Source organism: Orcinus orca, chromosome 1, assembly GCF_937001465.1.
Source record: "Orcinus orca chromosome 1, mOrcOrc1.1, whole genome shotgun sequence".
NCBI lineage: Eukaryota > Metazoa > Chordata > Mammalia > Artiodactyla > Delphinidae > Orcinus > Orcinus orca.
The window spans coordinates 7490904-7508352 of NC_064559.1; the positions used below are offsets into that span (position 1 = coordinate 7490904).

General features: G+C 49.1%; 1 protein-coding gene across 2 annotated transcripts in view; it reads left to right on the forward strand.

The window, feature by feature from the left end:
* The window catches only part of KIF26B (kinesin family member 26B), a 500879-nt gene that overhangs the window by 460736 nt on the left and 22694 nt on the right, over positions 1 to 17449 (forward strand). For both annotated transcript variants that reach the window (XM_049713434.1, XM_049713437.1), the window contains 2 exons: positions 9413 to 9575; positions 10590 to 14004. In XM_049713434.1, coding sequence (XP_049569391.1) covers positions 9413 to 9575; positions 10590 to 14004 — 3578 coding nt within the window. The remainder of the gene's footprint in view (positions 1 to 9412; positions 9576 to 10589; positions 14005 to 17449) is intronic.

The window sequence follows — 17449 nt, forward strand, 5'->3', positions numbered from 1 at the left end:
TTGCCCTCAAGGACCTTGCTGAAAAGAGCTACCTGGAATTAACCAAACTGTGAGGTTTGAGGGCACAGTCCTTGGACTGCCAAGTCTGCCCAAGACTTCTGACACCAACTGCAAGGAGTTAGGGTCCAACTACAAAATTAGAGGAAGAATCCAGAGAAGACTACTCACACTTCTGACACCAGCTACAAGTTTAGAGGGTTCCCAAAATCACCTTCAGGTTTGGTAATTCACTAGAAGGACTCAGAGACTCACTGAAAGTACTCACAGCTACATCTTATTATAGAGAAGGGATACAGATTAAAATCATCCAAAGGAAGAGATGCAGAGGGCAGAGTTTGGGAGGGTTCCAAACATGAAGCCTCCATTGTCTTCTGTGGAGACAGAGTGTGTTACCCTCCCATTGTCGACGTGTGACAATATACAGTGAGCTTTGGTGTGCAGAGATTTTACTGGGGCTTCATTACGTAGACATGATTGATCGATTGATTTCCAACTTGGTTGAACTTGGTCTCTAGGTTGACACATGACCCAAAGCCACTGACCTAAATCACGTAGTTGATCTTTCTGGCATGGCCACCTCCTACCCTAAGACTGTTGGGTGTGGCCCTATGACCTCCTGTGGCCAGTCCCCACCCTACACAAAGATACCCCCAGCAGATACAATACAGATTACTTCCCAGAAGCTGAGGGCAAAGGCTAGAGCTCTTCGAGCAAGGCCATATTCTTGACTATACAGGAGTCAAGACAAGTCTGAGTGAAGAGGAAGTACTAAATTATGTGGTAGGTAGAGGGGGGCTTAGTGGAGCTTGGATGACCAACCAACTATTTGAAGAGCAATGGAAGGAACGTGGACTATTCCCAAGCAAGAGAACTTTTAAGGAGGACATGATAAATGTCTTTCAAAATGTGAAGGGCCAGTGTGTGCAAAAGGATTATTCTTTTTGCACGCCCTGTGTGCCCCTAGAAAACAGAGTTGAGTGTCTGTGGGCTAGAAGTATAAGGAAGATATACGTTCAATATAAGAAAGAGCTTTCTAATAATTGAGGCTATTCAAAAATATTACACAGGCTGCCTGGGAGATGGTAAGTGTTCAGTCATTAAGAATATTCTGGCTGAAAGCAGATCACCTGTAACAGGGGCAGTCCTGTTATTAGTAAATGCAGTGACCCCTAAGAATCCTTTCAACTCATACTCTGTGGTTCTAAACATTTATTTTTCTATTTTTTCTTTTATTCCCAATTAAGAATTTTTATTGAAGTATAAATGACATGACATTATATTAGTTTCAGGTGTACAACATAATGATTCAATATTTGTATATATTGCAAAATGATCACCATAATAATTCTAATTAACATCTGCCACCATAAGTTAAAAAATGTTTTTTTCTTGTGGTAAGAACTTTTAATATTTACTCTCAGCAACTTTCAAATATGCAATACAGTATCATTACTAATTATAGTCACTGTGCCATACATTACATCCCCATAACTTATTTATTTTATAACTGGAAGTTTGTACCTATCTTTCAACCTCGTACCGTAGAAACAGTGGACTTTCTATATTGTGCTTCTAATTACATGAATTATCTTTAAGATGTCTTATGTTGTACCTGAGTGCTACAGCCTTCAAATGAATGTACGTTTTCCTGAGCAGAACTTCGATTTAGTAATTCACATTCTAGTAATTGAGTGATCAACGACTAGACCAGGATGGAAATTTTTTCTTGCTCTAGATAAGAAGGAATGAATTGTTAAGCAAAAGAATAATATAAGAAAGTTTTCATGAAACACATTTAATGTATATAAGTGAACCCGTATTTTATAGCCACTTCAATAATTGCAAATGTATCTCAAGTGAGATCAAAGCAGATTAATTAGGATTTTAACTTGAAACCTTCTGTTAGCTATAAACTCAAGTTACATTGTAAACTTCTTTTGAAATATTCTGAGTCTATTCCCTGTTTACAGCTGGTCTTTCTCATGAAGTGGGCTGAATTAATGTGAATTTTATCTTATTCAGATAAACAGAACACTGATATCCAAGATCAAATGGATTCATGTAGCCCAAATTTCCTTAGATTTCATCTTCCTATGGGTACATGGGTAAATGAGTAAAGTCATAACTCAGATTTCCTTGGCTCCCAACCCATCCCTACAGTTTAAACCCTCTAGTTTATGTAGACTGTCTTTCTATCCAGATCCTTTCCAATGTCCCTTAGGGAGCTCTCGTGAATGCTCGTCCTGTAGTCCTGCTGGGGGCAACTCCTGCTTCACCTAGAATAGAGGCCCCTGTTGGGCCCCATCACCGCTCTCCTGCCTCCCATTGGGTACAGCCACCAAAGTTGTCAAGCCACCATGGTGCCAGCCCTGGATAAACAGGATGGTGTGGGGAGAACCCATCTCTCCCATGTATTACCCTGCATCAGAGGTGTCCCCAAATGATGCTGTTTGTGCTAGGGTTCTATAGTCTTTACTAAAGAGCTCCATGAGAGAACAGCTAGGTTAACCTTGACCACTCTCAGGACCTTCACCAACAGGTGGTCTTCGGTTAGGTAAGGCGTGAACTCATACCAGGTAGAATATCAGTCAGATCACAAAGGCTGGTCCTTCGGCTGGCAGTGGGTGGTTCTCTTCCGGGTCCTCTTCTAAGCTGTCCTCTGATGAGCGGTCTCATCATCTCCCACGCTGCTGCATGCCAGTGCTGGCAGAGGCACCTCTAACACACGCGCCAGACACAGGCAGCTATTTTCGCCAGTACTTTATTCTGCAAGCCAGAGTCACTCTCATTGGAAGACCTGAGAACCGTGCTTCTCTATCAAGGTTGCCAGGTTTACACACCCTCCTTCCCAGCATCCCACAACACAGACCTGCTTATGCCATTTGCAGTACAAATGGAGTAATATCTGAAACTGAGCAGAAAGCCCTTTAACTTCATGAACTCCTTTTGAAAATGCCATTAGGATAGCTTGGCCTGTACCAAGGTTTGGGCTGTTCTCTAGTACCAGAAACCAGAAAATTCATGTCCTAAAATGTTGGCATCCTTGAGGGGAACATTGCTGAGAAAAGGCCACTCCTGCAGAGCAGACAGCTTCCCAAGCAAGGAGGCATGTAAAGTCTTCTCCCAAACATGTGAATGTCTGTGAAGCAATCATGAACAGGGCACCACCAATCCCTTACAAATAAATAAACGCAAGGGAAGTGATTTTTCCCTTGTGGATGTAGGTATTTCAGTGTCACAACTCAATAGTGTCACAAGTAAGCATACTTGCTTGGGACCTAGAAGACAGACAGAGGCATGAGAGTTTGCCCTCACCCGGGGGCCTGGTGACTCAGTCTGCCCTCTCACAATGCTTTCTAATGAGAGAGAAAGAACCGCACTGATCTTGCACACCTTGGCCAGGAGCAATGGGCCACGGATGCTGGTGCCTTGGGACCCTTGTCCCCAAACCTTGGGCTGGTCTCCAGAGGACAACAATGGTGACCCTTCAGGCAATAGTCTAAGAGGATGTTCACAGACCAACAGGATGTGAGTGGAAGGAGACAGGGTCAGTGGGAGAAAGGGTGTAGAGTAGCGAAAAACTAGGCCAAGTTCATGATTTTAGCCTACCTCTGGGCTTTCTTTGCCTTTCTGTTCTTTGTTCCTCTTCACTCTCCTCTCCCCCGGTGATCAGTGGGTGGATGCAGGGACCTGGTGTTGGGGGGCTAAGGCTGGGAGATCAGAACTCTTAGAGCTGGCTCGATCCCTGGCAACTCTTGCCCAGCATCTCAAGCTCTCTGTCTGGGGCTCTACAATACAGTCTGGCAGTTCACAGGTAAAGTGGGTAGAAAATGGGATAGGTACGAGAATGCAATGTAGTTCCGGGGTCATATCCTTAACCATGTGAGCGATACCAACATTTTCTTGGCATGTAAACATTGGTTGTTATCTTGATCTGAATATCTGACACCGGTAAGAATTCAGTGTGTGGTTTCCATTCTTGAGTGCCAATGGTGCATTGCTTAAAAATAAACAAGCCCTGTCTCCCTTTTCTAAAAAAGAGCATGCTTGTGTGTACGCCTGGGTGGATGCATGTGTGTACGTTTATGATTTATACGTCTGCTGCCCACAGGAATCCTTCTCTTGCAAATCGTTCTGGAGATTAATTAGTTTTCTAGATTAACTAAGCTCCTTTCCTTTCATTTTATTTAGAATTAACATAACTCATTTTGCTTTCTTCTGTGCCCTCATTGTTTTTGCATTAAAGGAGGCACATTTTTGACAACAGACCCATGTCTGTAAGTGGACATTTATGGTTCTCTCTCACAAGAAGCAGGCCTTGAGGAAGAGCCATCCCCTGGTGCTGTAATTGGGTTGCCCAGCCTGGCGATTCAGAGCTCACTACTTTTTTCTCCTTCAAAAGAACGTGGTCCGTAGATGCCTTTCTTTCTAGTTCCAGAGTTCTTCACCTCCTTCCTGGGGAAGAAATATATTTAACAGCTCTCATGAAAGGAATGGCTTTTTTCTTATGAAATTACCTGGCCAACATTGCAAATGTGTGACTTTGGACATCTCATTTCACTGGTGGCCCGGTACCAGATTACCAGTTGAGAGAGTTTCCCAGCTCTCAGGGTCAGAGAACGAGGAGCTAGAGATTCCAGACTGTCCTTTCAGAAAGGAATTTAGAATTCTGTTGGGTGTTTTGGGGGACCTCAAGCTCATATGTCCCTGGATGCCTGCCACGTAGGAGAATCCCAGCCAAGGAGACATCAAGGTCTGGGTGTTCTCTAGCCATCAGGGAGTTAACAGTGATGGTGGAGACACCCCACAGCCTTGAGGGTCTTTCCTTAGCATGTGCTATTTCAGATTTGTTCTTCTGTTGTTAGCTCTAACGGATGGTATGTGTGTTTACATATGTGTCTCCCTCACTGGATAGCGGGCTTCTTGAGGTCCTCTAGGCTCTCTGCCGTGCACGTTCTCAGCGTCTGCAGGGTGGCTTCCTGATAGTCGGAACTCACCAAATGCTTCTTGAGTGAGCCACTATGGACATTCACGAGTTAACAAGTTGAAGGAGGGTGAGCAACCTCACAGCCCCCTTGAGAAGGACAGGCTCTGCACCACATAGGAAATGACTGGGGCAGTTGCTGATAGCTGTGTCCTGATGGTCAAGTGATTTCTAAAGCCAGCATTTGTTCCTCTGCCTGTTTCCATGCTGCTGACTTTAAAAGCTCTCCCTTCATGAAACATCTGAACTGAAAGAAAGACAACACAGGCAACTATCAAATCAGAACAAGATTATTGAATAGTAAGGAAATTAAGACACACCTTTGTGCTTTGGTTGGTAACTCTTTGGCACTCTGTATAAAATGAAACCACCTTATGTCATTACTCTACAGCACGCGTCAATGGACTTTTTCTGTAAGGGACCAGATAGCAAATATTTGTGGCTTTAGGGGGCCATATAGACTCTGTCACAACTACTCACCTCTGCTGTTGTAGCATGAAAGCAGCCAGAGACAATATGTTAAAAAATTGGTGTGGCTGTGTCCCAATAAAACTTTATTTACAAATACAGGCAGTGGGCCAGATTTGGCCTACAGGCCTTAGTTTGTCAGCCCCTGTCCTAGAGTACTACATTCTCTTTCATGCTCTTGTAAAATTAATATTATTAATTAAAATTTACTCATTATGCCATTTTTTGGTGTCCTCTTGCTCTGTCTAATAAAAGGTTGACTTATTTTAAAAAGTAAGACATTTTTCCAAAAATCATTTTAAAAGGTGTGTACCGTTGGGGTGGGAGGGAGGGGGAATATGTGTGCATAGAACATGGCTGCCTGAAAAAATGGCATGGTTCTTCCCAGACCCCAGTCAGCTCTGCTCCGTCACCAGTGCTTTCCTCTCCCACCCAACCTATCTCTCCCACACGGCCCCCGAGTCTAAATCCTCGTCCAGCCTGGCCCTGAGGCTCAGTGGCAAGCAGCTCTGCACCTGCGCTCTCCTCTTCCTCTAGCCTCAGTCTGCATGCAGAGTGCAAACTGAGTTTGTGCTGACCACTGCCCTAGAAACTCTTTTGAACCTTTTTAGTTTCCTCCCAAAGACACTGAGTGAAACCTACAGTTTGCAGCCTTTAGTACCCTGTCCGTTCTTTCACCTTCCCTCCCCAATTTAATTGTCTTTGTTCCAAGTTAAAGGATCATGAAGAGGTGGAAAAAAACAAAGCTTTATAGCCACCATCTTTCACTCCCATAAGGTATGTTTTAGAGTCTAGAGAGGCCCACATGAAACAGTCTTGCCGGCAGTTTTACTGGCTTTCCAAAGGAGAGCTAAAATGCTGGTTGCCAAGCAACACACATGCCCTGGCTTCTTCCAACAATGTGGACTTAAAAAAATAAAATTGTCCTATGATTGACTCATGAATGGGGAATCATGTGGAAATACACGGGGCAAACAGTTTGATATAACAGTGCTATATCTGTTTATTCTGTCTTTGGTATCGTTTCCTGAAGACTCTACGGGGTCACATGGAGAAATAAGTGGGGTGTACCTTCAGCAGAGTGCAACTGATGAACAAGACGTATCATTAGGAACGTCATCGTACCGTCAGTCCTTGGAATCATTTGCAGATTCCATGTTGTGACTTATGTTCAAAATCCATACTTTTACCATAATTTGCAGACATGCTTAGTAGCAAAAACTCTGAGCCACCCAATGCACATGTTCCCAGCTGAAACTGGACAAGACAACCGCCCTGCCTTCTTGTTTCACCTCTCTTCATGCGAACAAGGGTCCTTTTTGCAGTCTATTTAGGGACACATGTTTTTAGTATTTCTGTGCTTTTTTTTGGTGATCTCACTGTTTAAAGTAGGCCCCTAGGTATAGTGCTGCAGTGCTGTCTAGTGTTCTTTAGTGCAAGAAGGCTGTGATGTACCTTGCAGAGAAAATATATGTTAGAGAAGTTTCATTCAGGCATATTATAGTGCTGTTGGTGTGAGTTCAGTGTTAATGTATTAACAACATGGCACATCCAGAAAAAGGAAGAGGAAATTCACCGATGTATATCTGACTGCTCTGGAAAGTACTCAGGTTACGTCTAAAGTGCATAATGAAGCTGTAGAAACAGGCTGTATTTGTGGATCACAATATGACCAGTTTTTTTTTAAAAGCATAGTGGAAAATACCATAAGGCTTAAAGCCCAAGAAATTTATGGTCATGTTACCCAGGGTCAGGGAAATGTTCAACTCTTCTCAGCTAGTGTTTTATTATACAGAAAGTATATATAATTCATTATTTATAAGAAATAGAAATTAAGGTGTCTTTAAAGAGATATGCACATAAAACAAGATTATGTATTGATCCATTGATGAAATATTGTGACCAGAGGGTCTCAGGAACCTAAAACCATGTATTTCCCCTAGGAGCATGGCTCAGCATTCACTAATTCAGTGTTCATGGAGACTTAACAAAAAAAATATATCATGAATAATAAGAATTAACCATATATGATCACAACTTAACCCTAATGGAATCTATCTTCCACTTCCCATATGGAAGACAAAGTCCTAAACTCATCCAGGTGCAGTGTCTCTGCTGAGAATGTGTGCCAGGAATGGGACTTGACTTCCCCATCTGGTCGTCAGCTCTGGTGGTGTCCATGATATTCCTGATAGACATTTTGAAGGAAGTTAAATGTTTAGAGCCCGGAGCTAGGGCTGGAGGTCTCTTCCTCCACACCCCACTTAGCTTTCTGTCCAAGTCAGTTCAGGCTGCTATAACAGAATACCATAGACTGAGGGGCTTAGGTAACAGTCATTTATTTCTCACAGTTCTGGAGGCTGGGAATCCAAGATTAAGGTGCTAGCGGATTTGTGTCTGGTGAGGGCCCGCTTCCTGGCTTACAGGCAGCTGTCTTCTCACTGTGTCCTCACATAACAGAAGGGAGAAGGAAACTCTCCAGGGTCTTTTTTATAAGGCCACGAATTCCACTCATGTGGGCTCCACCCTCATGACCTAATCACCTCCCCAAGGTCCGACTTCCAGGTACCATCACTTGGGGTGTTAGGTTTCAACACATGAATTTGGAGGACACATAAACATTCAGTCCATAGCACTCTCCTTCCATCACTTTTATCACTGATTATTTTGCTCGAAGGGAAACCCTGCTATATTTTTAAATTGCCCTGGCACTGAGTCATAGTGAGCCCAGTATCCCTGAACTGACACCTTAATTGGTCCCAGACGGAAAGGGAAAACTATTGCTCTTACACCAGTCTTTCCTCCCTGAAGGCCTGATGCAGGTCACATGTGAAGTGGTTTCCTGTCTCCAAGGTCTAATCCCTGCTGACAGCGGCCTGCATGTCACACTGAGTCTCCTGAGCTGGACAGTCTCTCTCCAGAGAGCTGAGTTGGCGGGGTGGAGGGGAAAGGAGGGGATGTCTGGCTAAGAGTCTGATGCAGACGCAGGCGTGAGGACAAACCCCTCTCATCTGGCAAAATAAACTCAACACAGGGCATGGGAAGCAGAGTCTCCCTCAGCCTTTGGGATCAGGGGAGTCTCCAGAGATGAAGTGACATTTGGCAGCAGGTAAGATGATGACGTAAGCAGAAGCCTCTTAAAAGCAAGGCAGGAAGAATGTTGGGACAAGTATAGGAATGGAAAGACATGAGCCATTCCTCCAGACCACTTTTTAAAGAGCCTAGAGACACCATCTGTAAACTCCTGGGCCTCGTTATCACCCCTCAGGGCACTGGCCCCACGCAGCACCTGCAAAGTCCCCAGAGGAGTCCCTTCTAGAAAGTTCTGCTTTCTGTTGCTGATTGAGTGAGTGCTCAGCTATGTCTGTGTGTCCCCAGTAATAATCAGGAATATGAATACATTTTCCTTCATCACTACCGTGTGCAGATAGGAGTTAAGAGACAATGGCAATAAAGTGGGTGCAACTCCTTGGCAAAAGAAACCTTGTATGTATTACAGACCCAGAGATCTTCAATACAAGTTCACGGCTGGGGAACTGCTCTTTGTTGTGGGGATTGCCTGGTGCAGAAACTTGCAGAGAAGGGCCGGGTGTGCAGCTAGCATGCCGAATCACCGATCACAGAGCTGTGCTCTCTCCATCCCTTCCTCTCATTTCTATTCCCAGGTCTCATTATGTGCAATGTCATATGCACACACACAGGAATACCCCATCACGGCCAGGACGGCGGTGCCAGGGGAGGTGTTTTGCATGAATTCCATCCTTGGGGTTGGAAGCACTTGCTCAGCTGTCAACTACAGATAGCCTCGTGTAGAAGATGATGTTAATTAGTTTGCCATTTAAAAAACGGGGAAAAAAACCCCACTGCCCACAACAAGCCACGTAGGGGCCTGAAGCCCTACCCTGACAGCCAAAGTGAAGCACGGCCCGCTAATGCAGCCTTAATTCACTTTGTTGGCAGAGAAAGCAAGCTCACCATGCTGCTGCGGGAGTCTCTGGGGAACGTGAACTGCCGCACGACCATGATCGCTCACATCTCGGCCGCCGCCGGGAACTATGCCGAAACCCTGTCCACCATCCAGATTGCCTCGAGAGTGTTGAGGATGAAGAAAAAGAAAACGAAGGTAAGGAGCTTGCAGGGGGTGCAGGGGGCTGAAGGAGCTTTCGTAGCCCTGCCCTGGAACTGAGTCAGAAAGGGCCAAATCAATATTTCGAATCCCCCAGCACCAGGGGCGTGGTGAGCGTGGCTGGCTGCCGCTGGCCCGGCTCAGCAACCACCCCGGGGCAGGAACCCCTTCTGGCCGATACTGAAGTCACTTCCCCTCCGCACCGCTGGTGCTTTCCTCGGTCATCCAGCCTGGACCCCTAACGGGGAGTACTTGGTCCACTTTAGATAGTTTAAATGGATTGCTACTTTGAAAATTTTGAGAGGGACGGGAACTATTCATAGTTTATCTCTTGCCTACCTTGGTCCTTCAACTGACTGACCCCTCCTTGCTCAGGTGGCCCTACTGCCCTTGCATTTCCAGGAGGCATTCTCAGGCTGCTGGGTGTTGTCATGTTAATTCAGGGGTTTCTGGTTGATGCAGAGTCTGCTAGAAACCACTGGGCTCGTTTTCTCGGGCCGAGGCAAAGCCAGGACAGTGGTGGTGTGACAAGAACGTTTGAGAAACTCATCATGATTGTGGTCACTCTGGTCCATAGCCAGCTGGTGATTTGTGGGGGGCGTTCCCCCTCCTTTTTGTATCTTTTTTTTTTTTTTTTGGTCAAAAACACATCTTTCCAGTGTTCCGTGGCACAAGTTGTCACAAATGGTTTGGGTGTGCAAACTGGTGACCCCTCCTCCGTCCTCAGGCAGTCGGATGGGACCTGGGCGGGTCACCCCGTTTCATGAGCAGCCTCTGCTTCCCCAGTGCGCCTCACGGGGGTCATCCTTCGAGTCTGAGGCCGTGACGTGCATAGCTTGGGTGACTGGCCTGGCACACCCCGGGTAACAGCCCAGAAGCAGGGAGGCCCACTGGGGTCTGGATGGCCTCTATGGAGACAGTGGCCTCCACCCGTTGCCCCACGAAGTCAGGTCCCTGGGAGGGCTGTCTTAGAAGGGTGGCCCACACTAACGGTTCCCCTCTCACTCACAGTACACGTCGAGCTCCTCCGGGGGAGAGAGCTCCTGTGAGGAAGGCAGAATGCGCAGGCCCACCCAGCTGAGACCCTTCCACGCCAGGGCCGCCGTGGAGTCGGACTTCCCAATCCCTCAGCTGTCTAGCGACCCCGACTACTCCTCCAGCAGCGAGCAGTCCTGCGACACGGTCATCTACATTGGGCCAAACGGCACGGCCCTCTCTGACAAGGAGCTCACCGACAACGAGGGGCCTCCAGATTTTGTCCCTATCGTGCCGGCCCTGCAGAAGGCGGCCAGGGGTGACAGCCGGTCCACGGAGGCCGGAGAGGCCGCAGCCAGCAAATCGGAAAGGGACTGCTTGAAGTGCAACACGTTCGCCGAGCTGCAGGAGAGGCTAGATTGCATTGACGGCAGTGAGGAGTCCAGCACGTTCCCTTTCGAAGAGCTGCCGGCCCAGTTTGGGGCACAGCAAGGAAGCAAGAGTGTCCCGCTAAGCCAGGCAGCTGGGGCAAGCCCACTCTGTGAGTCTGATAAGGAAGATGATGGGTCAGATAGCCCGCTGACAGCCAGAGAAGGCAGTGAGCCCCCGGGCTCCAAGGTGCAGGGGAATCACTCCCCTGTCCCCGCTGCGTGGCTCACCAACAGCCCCACCCCTGCCTCACCCAGAAGCATCCCGGGCAGCGGCAGCCAGCACGGTTCTTCCCAGCTCGTGCAGAGCCCCAGCCTCCAGAGCAGCCGGGAAAGCCTGAACTCCTGTGGCTTTGTAGAAGGCAAGCCCAGGCCTATGGGCTCCCCCAGGCTGGGCATCGCCAGCCTGTCCAAGACCTCAGAGTACAAGCCGGCCAGCTCTCCTTCCCAGAGGTGCAAAGTCTACACCCAGAAGGGTGTCCTGCCTTCTCCTGCCCCCCTGCCCACCTTCAGCAAGGATGCGGGCGTGGTATCTAGTGAGTCCCTGCTGCAGCCCGAGGTACGTACCCCCCCGGTCGGAATGAGCCCCCAGGTTTTGAAGAAATCCATGTCTACTGGGAGTGAAGGGTTCCCAGAAACCCCTGCGGACGCCGAACATCAGGCAGCCACTTCTGCAGATGCCAAGAAGGAGATACGCAGCACCACGATGGTGACAGTGCAGCAGCCCCTGGAGCTGAACGGTGAGGACGAGCTGGTGTTCACGCTGGTGGAGGAGCTGACCATCAGCGGGGTCCTGGGCGGCGGCCGCCCCACCAGCATCATCAGCTTCAACAGCGACTGCTCGGTGCAGGCCTTGGCCTCGGGCTCCAGGCCCGTCAGCATCATCGGCAGCGTCAGCGAGGACCTCGAGTGCTACTCAAACGTGGCTCCTGTCTCCGAGGTCAGCATCACGCAGTTCTTGCCCCTCCCGAAACTGAACCTGGATGAGAAGGCCCAGGAGACAGGGAGCAGGCGTTCCTCCATCAGCTCCTGGCTGAGTGAGATGAGCACAGGCAGTGATGGCGAGCCGCCCTGCCACAGTTTCATAGCCCAGACGTGTTTCGGGCACGGGGAAGCAATGGCAGACCCTCCGGCCTCGGAGTTCGTCAGCGGCATGCAGAACACCGCTGTGGTGTGCCGAGAGAAGCCCAAGGAGGGCCCCGACAATTTGCTCCTCTTGTCGGAAATGGGGGACGACTCCTTCAACAAAGCAACCCCCGTCAAAGGCTGCAAGATATCCACGCTGGGCAAAGCCATGGTCACCATCTCGAATACGGCCAGCCTGAGCAACTGCGAAGGGTACATCCCCATGAAGACCAACATCACGGTTTACCCCTGCATCGCCGTGAGCCCCCGGAACGTCCAAGAGCCCGAGGCGTCCGTTGCCACCGTCAGCTCAGTCCCCAAAGCAGCCCGGTCTCAGGAGAGCAAGGAAAGTGGTGCAAAGAAAGAGATGAAATTTGAGGACCCCTGGCTGAAACGAGAAGAGGAGGTAAAGAAAGAGAATGCCTATCCCCACGAAGCAGGGATGAGGCACGAGACTGCCCCAGGCCCCCCGAAGCCTGAGGCCAGAGCGGAACAGGACAGGAAGGCCAGCCCCAGCGACGGGCTCAGCAGCAGCAGCGGTGAGGTATCTGCCTCCCCTGTGGCCGACAACTTCAGGAGGGTTGTGGACGGCTGTGAGACGGCCCTGCCCAGTGTGGCTGCCCAGAGCCCTGTGCATCTCAACAAAAGCCTGAAGTCGAGCAGCCTTCCCAGGGCTTTTCAGAAAGCCAGCCGGCAGGAGGAACCGGACAGCCTCTTCTCTCACTGCCCCGCCGAGACCAACGGCATCGGCCCGGCTTCCAGCACCCAGCCCTCCAAGGCCACCCTGGAGAGAAAGGTGGCGTCACCCAAGCACTGTGTCCTGGCTCGGCCCAAAGGCACTCCCCCGCTGCCCCCTGTCCGAAAGTCCAGCTTGGACCAGAAGAACCGGGCCAGCCCCCAGCACAGCGCCTGCAGCAGCAACTCCAGCAGCCCCTTGAACCAACCGGCGCCCTTCTCCGCCAGCTTCCCAGACGAGCCTAGCGGCAAGACGAAGGATGCCGGCAGCTGCAGCAGCAAGCTCTTCGGTGCCAAACTGGAGCAGCTGGCCAGCAGGACCAACTCTCTCGGCAGGACAACAGTCAGCCACTACGAATGCCTCTCGCTGGAGAGGGCCGAGAGCCTGTCCTCCGTGAGCTCCAGGCTGCACGCGGGGAAGGACAGCACCATGCCCCGCACAGGGAGGAGCCCGGGCCGCAGCGCCGGGGCCTCGCCCACCAACCCGGGCCCCGCGCAGTCGGCCGGGGCCTCGCCCAAGGCCAGCCAGTCCAAGATCTCCGCCGTGAGCAAGCTGCTCCTGGCCAGCCCCAAGGCCCGCAGCCTGTCCACCTCCACCACCAAGACCCTGAGCTTCTCCACCAAGTCCCTGCCGCAGGCGGTGGGCCAGAGCTCCGGCCCGCCCCCCGGCGGGAAGCACATGTCCTGGTCCACCCAATCGCTGAGCCGGAGCCGGGGCTCGGGCCTGGCGTCCAAGCTGCCGCTGCGGGCGGTGAACGGGCGCATCTCGGAGCTGCTGCAGGGCGGCGCGGGGCCCCGGGGGCCGCCGGGGCGCGCGGGGCCCGAGGCGGAGGAGCGCGCGGCCACCGCCGACGAGCGCCCGCCACCCGCCGTCCCGCTGCCCTCGCCCTACAGCAAGATCACGCCGCCGCGCAGGCCCCACCGCTGCAGCAGCGGCCACGGCAGCGACAACAGCAGCGTGCTAAGTGGGGAGCTGCCGCCTGCCATGGGCAAGACGGCGCTCTTCTACCACAGCGGCGGCAGCAGCGGCTACGAGAGCATGATGCGCGACAGCGAGGCCACCGGCAGCGCGTCGTCCGCCCAGGACTCCATGAGCGAGAACAGCAGCTCCGTGGGCGGGCGCTGCCGCAGCCTCAAAGCCCCGAAGAAGCGCGCCAACTCAGGTAGGCTCGGGCCCGGGCATCGACGGGCGGAGGGCGGGCCCCAGGACTCGGGGGTGGGCGCCCCTGTCCCCAAACGCCTGTCACCTGCTGGGGACAGAGCCATGGAGGGCTTCACTGTCACACCACAGGCAAGTGCAGACTCCGGAATGTTCCGGTCCAAATGTAGGGACTGTGGTCAATGCACATCATAAGCCATTTGTTTGCCTCAAATCAAAGAAACCAACCTCAAGGGACCCATGCAGTCATGTTGTAATTCTAGACGTTGTGATGGAGATCGCCCCATTCACCCACCCCATCACAGATCGTGAAATACGATGAGGAGGTTAGCCTCCCAGCACGTTCAGGAGTCATCATGGCTGTCAGAATTTCGATGTCTTTACTTCCCAGGCGGTGTATGCATCAGGCTTTGATCTATTTTGACGGTGCTCTACTTCAGACCCTCAGCCCTGAGTCTCAGCAGCTGACCTGGGAGCAGAACCCCCTGTATAAGACAAGTGGAGAACAGAAATCCATTCAGTATAACATGACAGCTGTTGGGTCCTATTTTCAGGGTCAAGGGCATTCAAATGTATTGATAGCAGTTACTAAAAATAGCAAAGAACTGTACCTAAGCCAGAGCCTTTGACAACAACAACAACAAAATCTGGCCTTCCCCGTACTCGCTTGTTAAACCTTATTATTACAATCTACCCAGCCTTGGTCTTCAAGGTCCAGATTATTGTGTGACGTTTGCCATGTGCTCACATGAGTTTGCGTGTTACAGAGTGCTTTCACGTACTCTAATTTAGCATCTTGAATCTACCAATCCAGTTTATTCTTACAATAGCTTTACCCTTTTTTTGACTTGTATGGTTTGGTTTGACTGTTACACTGGAGTAAAGAGGAAGAAAAACTAACCACTTGGAGAGTGGACCACAGGCTCTACACGTGTCCTTGCTTGCTGCTACCTCCTTTTGTAAATGCTGTTCTCGAGGGTCCCTTGTTAGGTCAGGCTGTTTGTGTAAAATCAAAGCACCAGCCTGGGTGCCAGAGATCGGATTTAATAGAGAGTGCCGAGGGCGTCGGACTGCTGTGAGCAGCTGCCGTAGATCCCAGGCTCCATAATGGATACGGCAGTGGAGCTATGCTCCTTGCAGGCTGGGTGACCTTGTCTCGCTTATTTACGATTATTATTAAGAAAAATGCTGGCTGTCAGACATGATCAGCATAAATCAAAAGCAACTTCTTTAAGAGAAGCCATAAAACTCCTCAAAGGAAACTCCTAGCTCGATGGCATGATTTTACAATTACTAGAGACATTTGGAACTGCAGAGGAGACAGGCAATTATCTGTTAGTGGAGGTTGCTTTAATGCTTTGGTTATTTCCTTAGTGAAAATGAACTAGAAATATACTGCCAGGAAGAGAACCTTGAGTTTGTTGAGTGCTTTGTAGTACAGGTAACAGTGGAAACAACTGAACATCATGAATGTTCACCTTTCCAGTCCCATTCCTGGAAATTCCATTTCGGTGGAGAGTGCGCAGAATTCGACCTGGTGCAGTGGGATGATTGATCTAGAAAGCAGGAGACTTGGGGTCTTGGGCTGTGTGACGTTTGGGGAATAATTATACTCTCTGGGCTTCAGTTTTCTCACATCAAAGTAAAATGAAAGGGTTGGTAGAGAACCACCATGGTACCTCTGATGCTCACGTTGTAGAAGTTGGTGCAAATAATATAAAGAATATTGGTGGTAATATGACTTCCTTTCCATATGACGATCCGTAGTCAGTGGGATTTATTTTTATTTTTTATTTCCTTTCCTTTTTTAAATTTTTATTTATTTTACATTTTTATTGGAGTATAATTGCTTTACAATGGTGTGTTAGTTTCTGCTTTATAACAAAGTGAATCAGTTATATATATACATATGTTCCCATAACTCTTCCCTCTTGCGTCTCCCTCCCTCCCACCCTCCCTATCCCACCCCTCTAGGTGGTCACAAACCACCTAGCTGATCTCCCTGTGCTATGCGGCTGCTTCCCACTAGCTATCTATTTTACGTTTGGTAGTGTATATATGTCCATGCCACTCCCTCACGTCGTCCCGGCTTACCCTTCCCCCTCCCCGTATCCTCAGGTCCATTCTCTAGTAGGTCTGTGTCTTTATTCCCATCTTGCCCCTAGGTTCTTCATGACCTTTTTTTTCTTTTTTCCTTAGATTCCATATATGTGTTAGCATACGGTATTTGTTTTTCTCTTTCTGACTTACTTCACTCTGTATGACAGACTCTAGGTCCATCCACCTCACTACAAATAACTCAATTTTGTTTCTTTTTATGGCTGAGTAATAGTCCATTGTATATATGTGCCACATCTTCTTTATCCATTCATCTGTTGATGGATTAAAGACCTAAATGTAAGGCCAGACACTATCAAACTCTTAGAGGAAAACATAGGCAGAACACTCTATGACATAAATCACAGCAAGATCCTTTTTGACCCACCTCCTAGAGAAATGGAAACAAAAACAAAAATAAAAAAAAAGGGACCTAAGAAACTTAAAAGCTTTTGCACAGCAAAGGAAACCATAAACAAGACCAAAAGACAACCCTCAGAATGGGAGAAAATATTTGCAAATGAAGCAACTGACAAAGGATTAATCTCCAAAATTTACAAGCAGCTCATGAAGCTCAATATCAAAAAAACAAACAACCCAATCCAAAAATGGGCAGAAGACCTAAAAAGACATTTCTCCAAAGAAGACATACAGATTGCCAACAAACACATGAAAGAATGCTCAACATTATTAATCATTAGAGAAATGCAAATCAAAACTACAATGAGATATCATCTCACACCGGTCAGAATGGCCATCATCAAAAAATCTAGAAACAATAAATGCTGGAGAGGGTGTGGAGAAAAGGGAACACTGTTGGTGGGAATGTAAATTGATACAGCCACTATGGAGAACAGTATGGAGGTTCCTTAAAAAGCTAAACATAGAACTACCATACGACCCAGCAATCCTACTACTGGGCATATACCCTGAGAAAACCATAATTCAGAAAGAGTCATGTAGGGCTTCCCTGGTGGTGCAGCGGTTGAGAGTCTGCCTGCCGATGCAGGGGACACGGGTTCGTGCCCCGGTCCGGGAAGATCCCACATGCCGCGGAGCGGCTAGGCCCGTGAGCCATGGCCGCTGAGCCTGCGCGTCCGGAGCCTGTGCTCTGCAATGGGAGAGGCCACAACAGTGAGAGGCCCACGTACTGCAAAAAAAAAAAAAAAAAAAGAGTCGTGTACCACAGTGTTCACTGCAGCTCTATTTATAATAGCCAGGACATGGAAGCAACTTACGTGTCCATCAACAGATGAAGGGATTTATTTTTAAGTTGTTAAATATTGATCAGGCCTCTTCTGTGCAGTTAGAGCTTGGTGATATGGAAGTTGCAAGTGTGGCTGGGGAGGAGC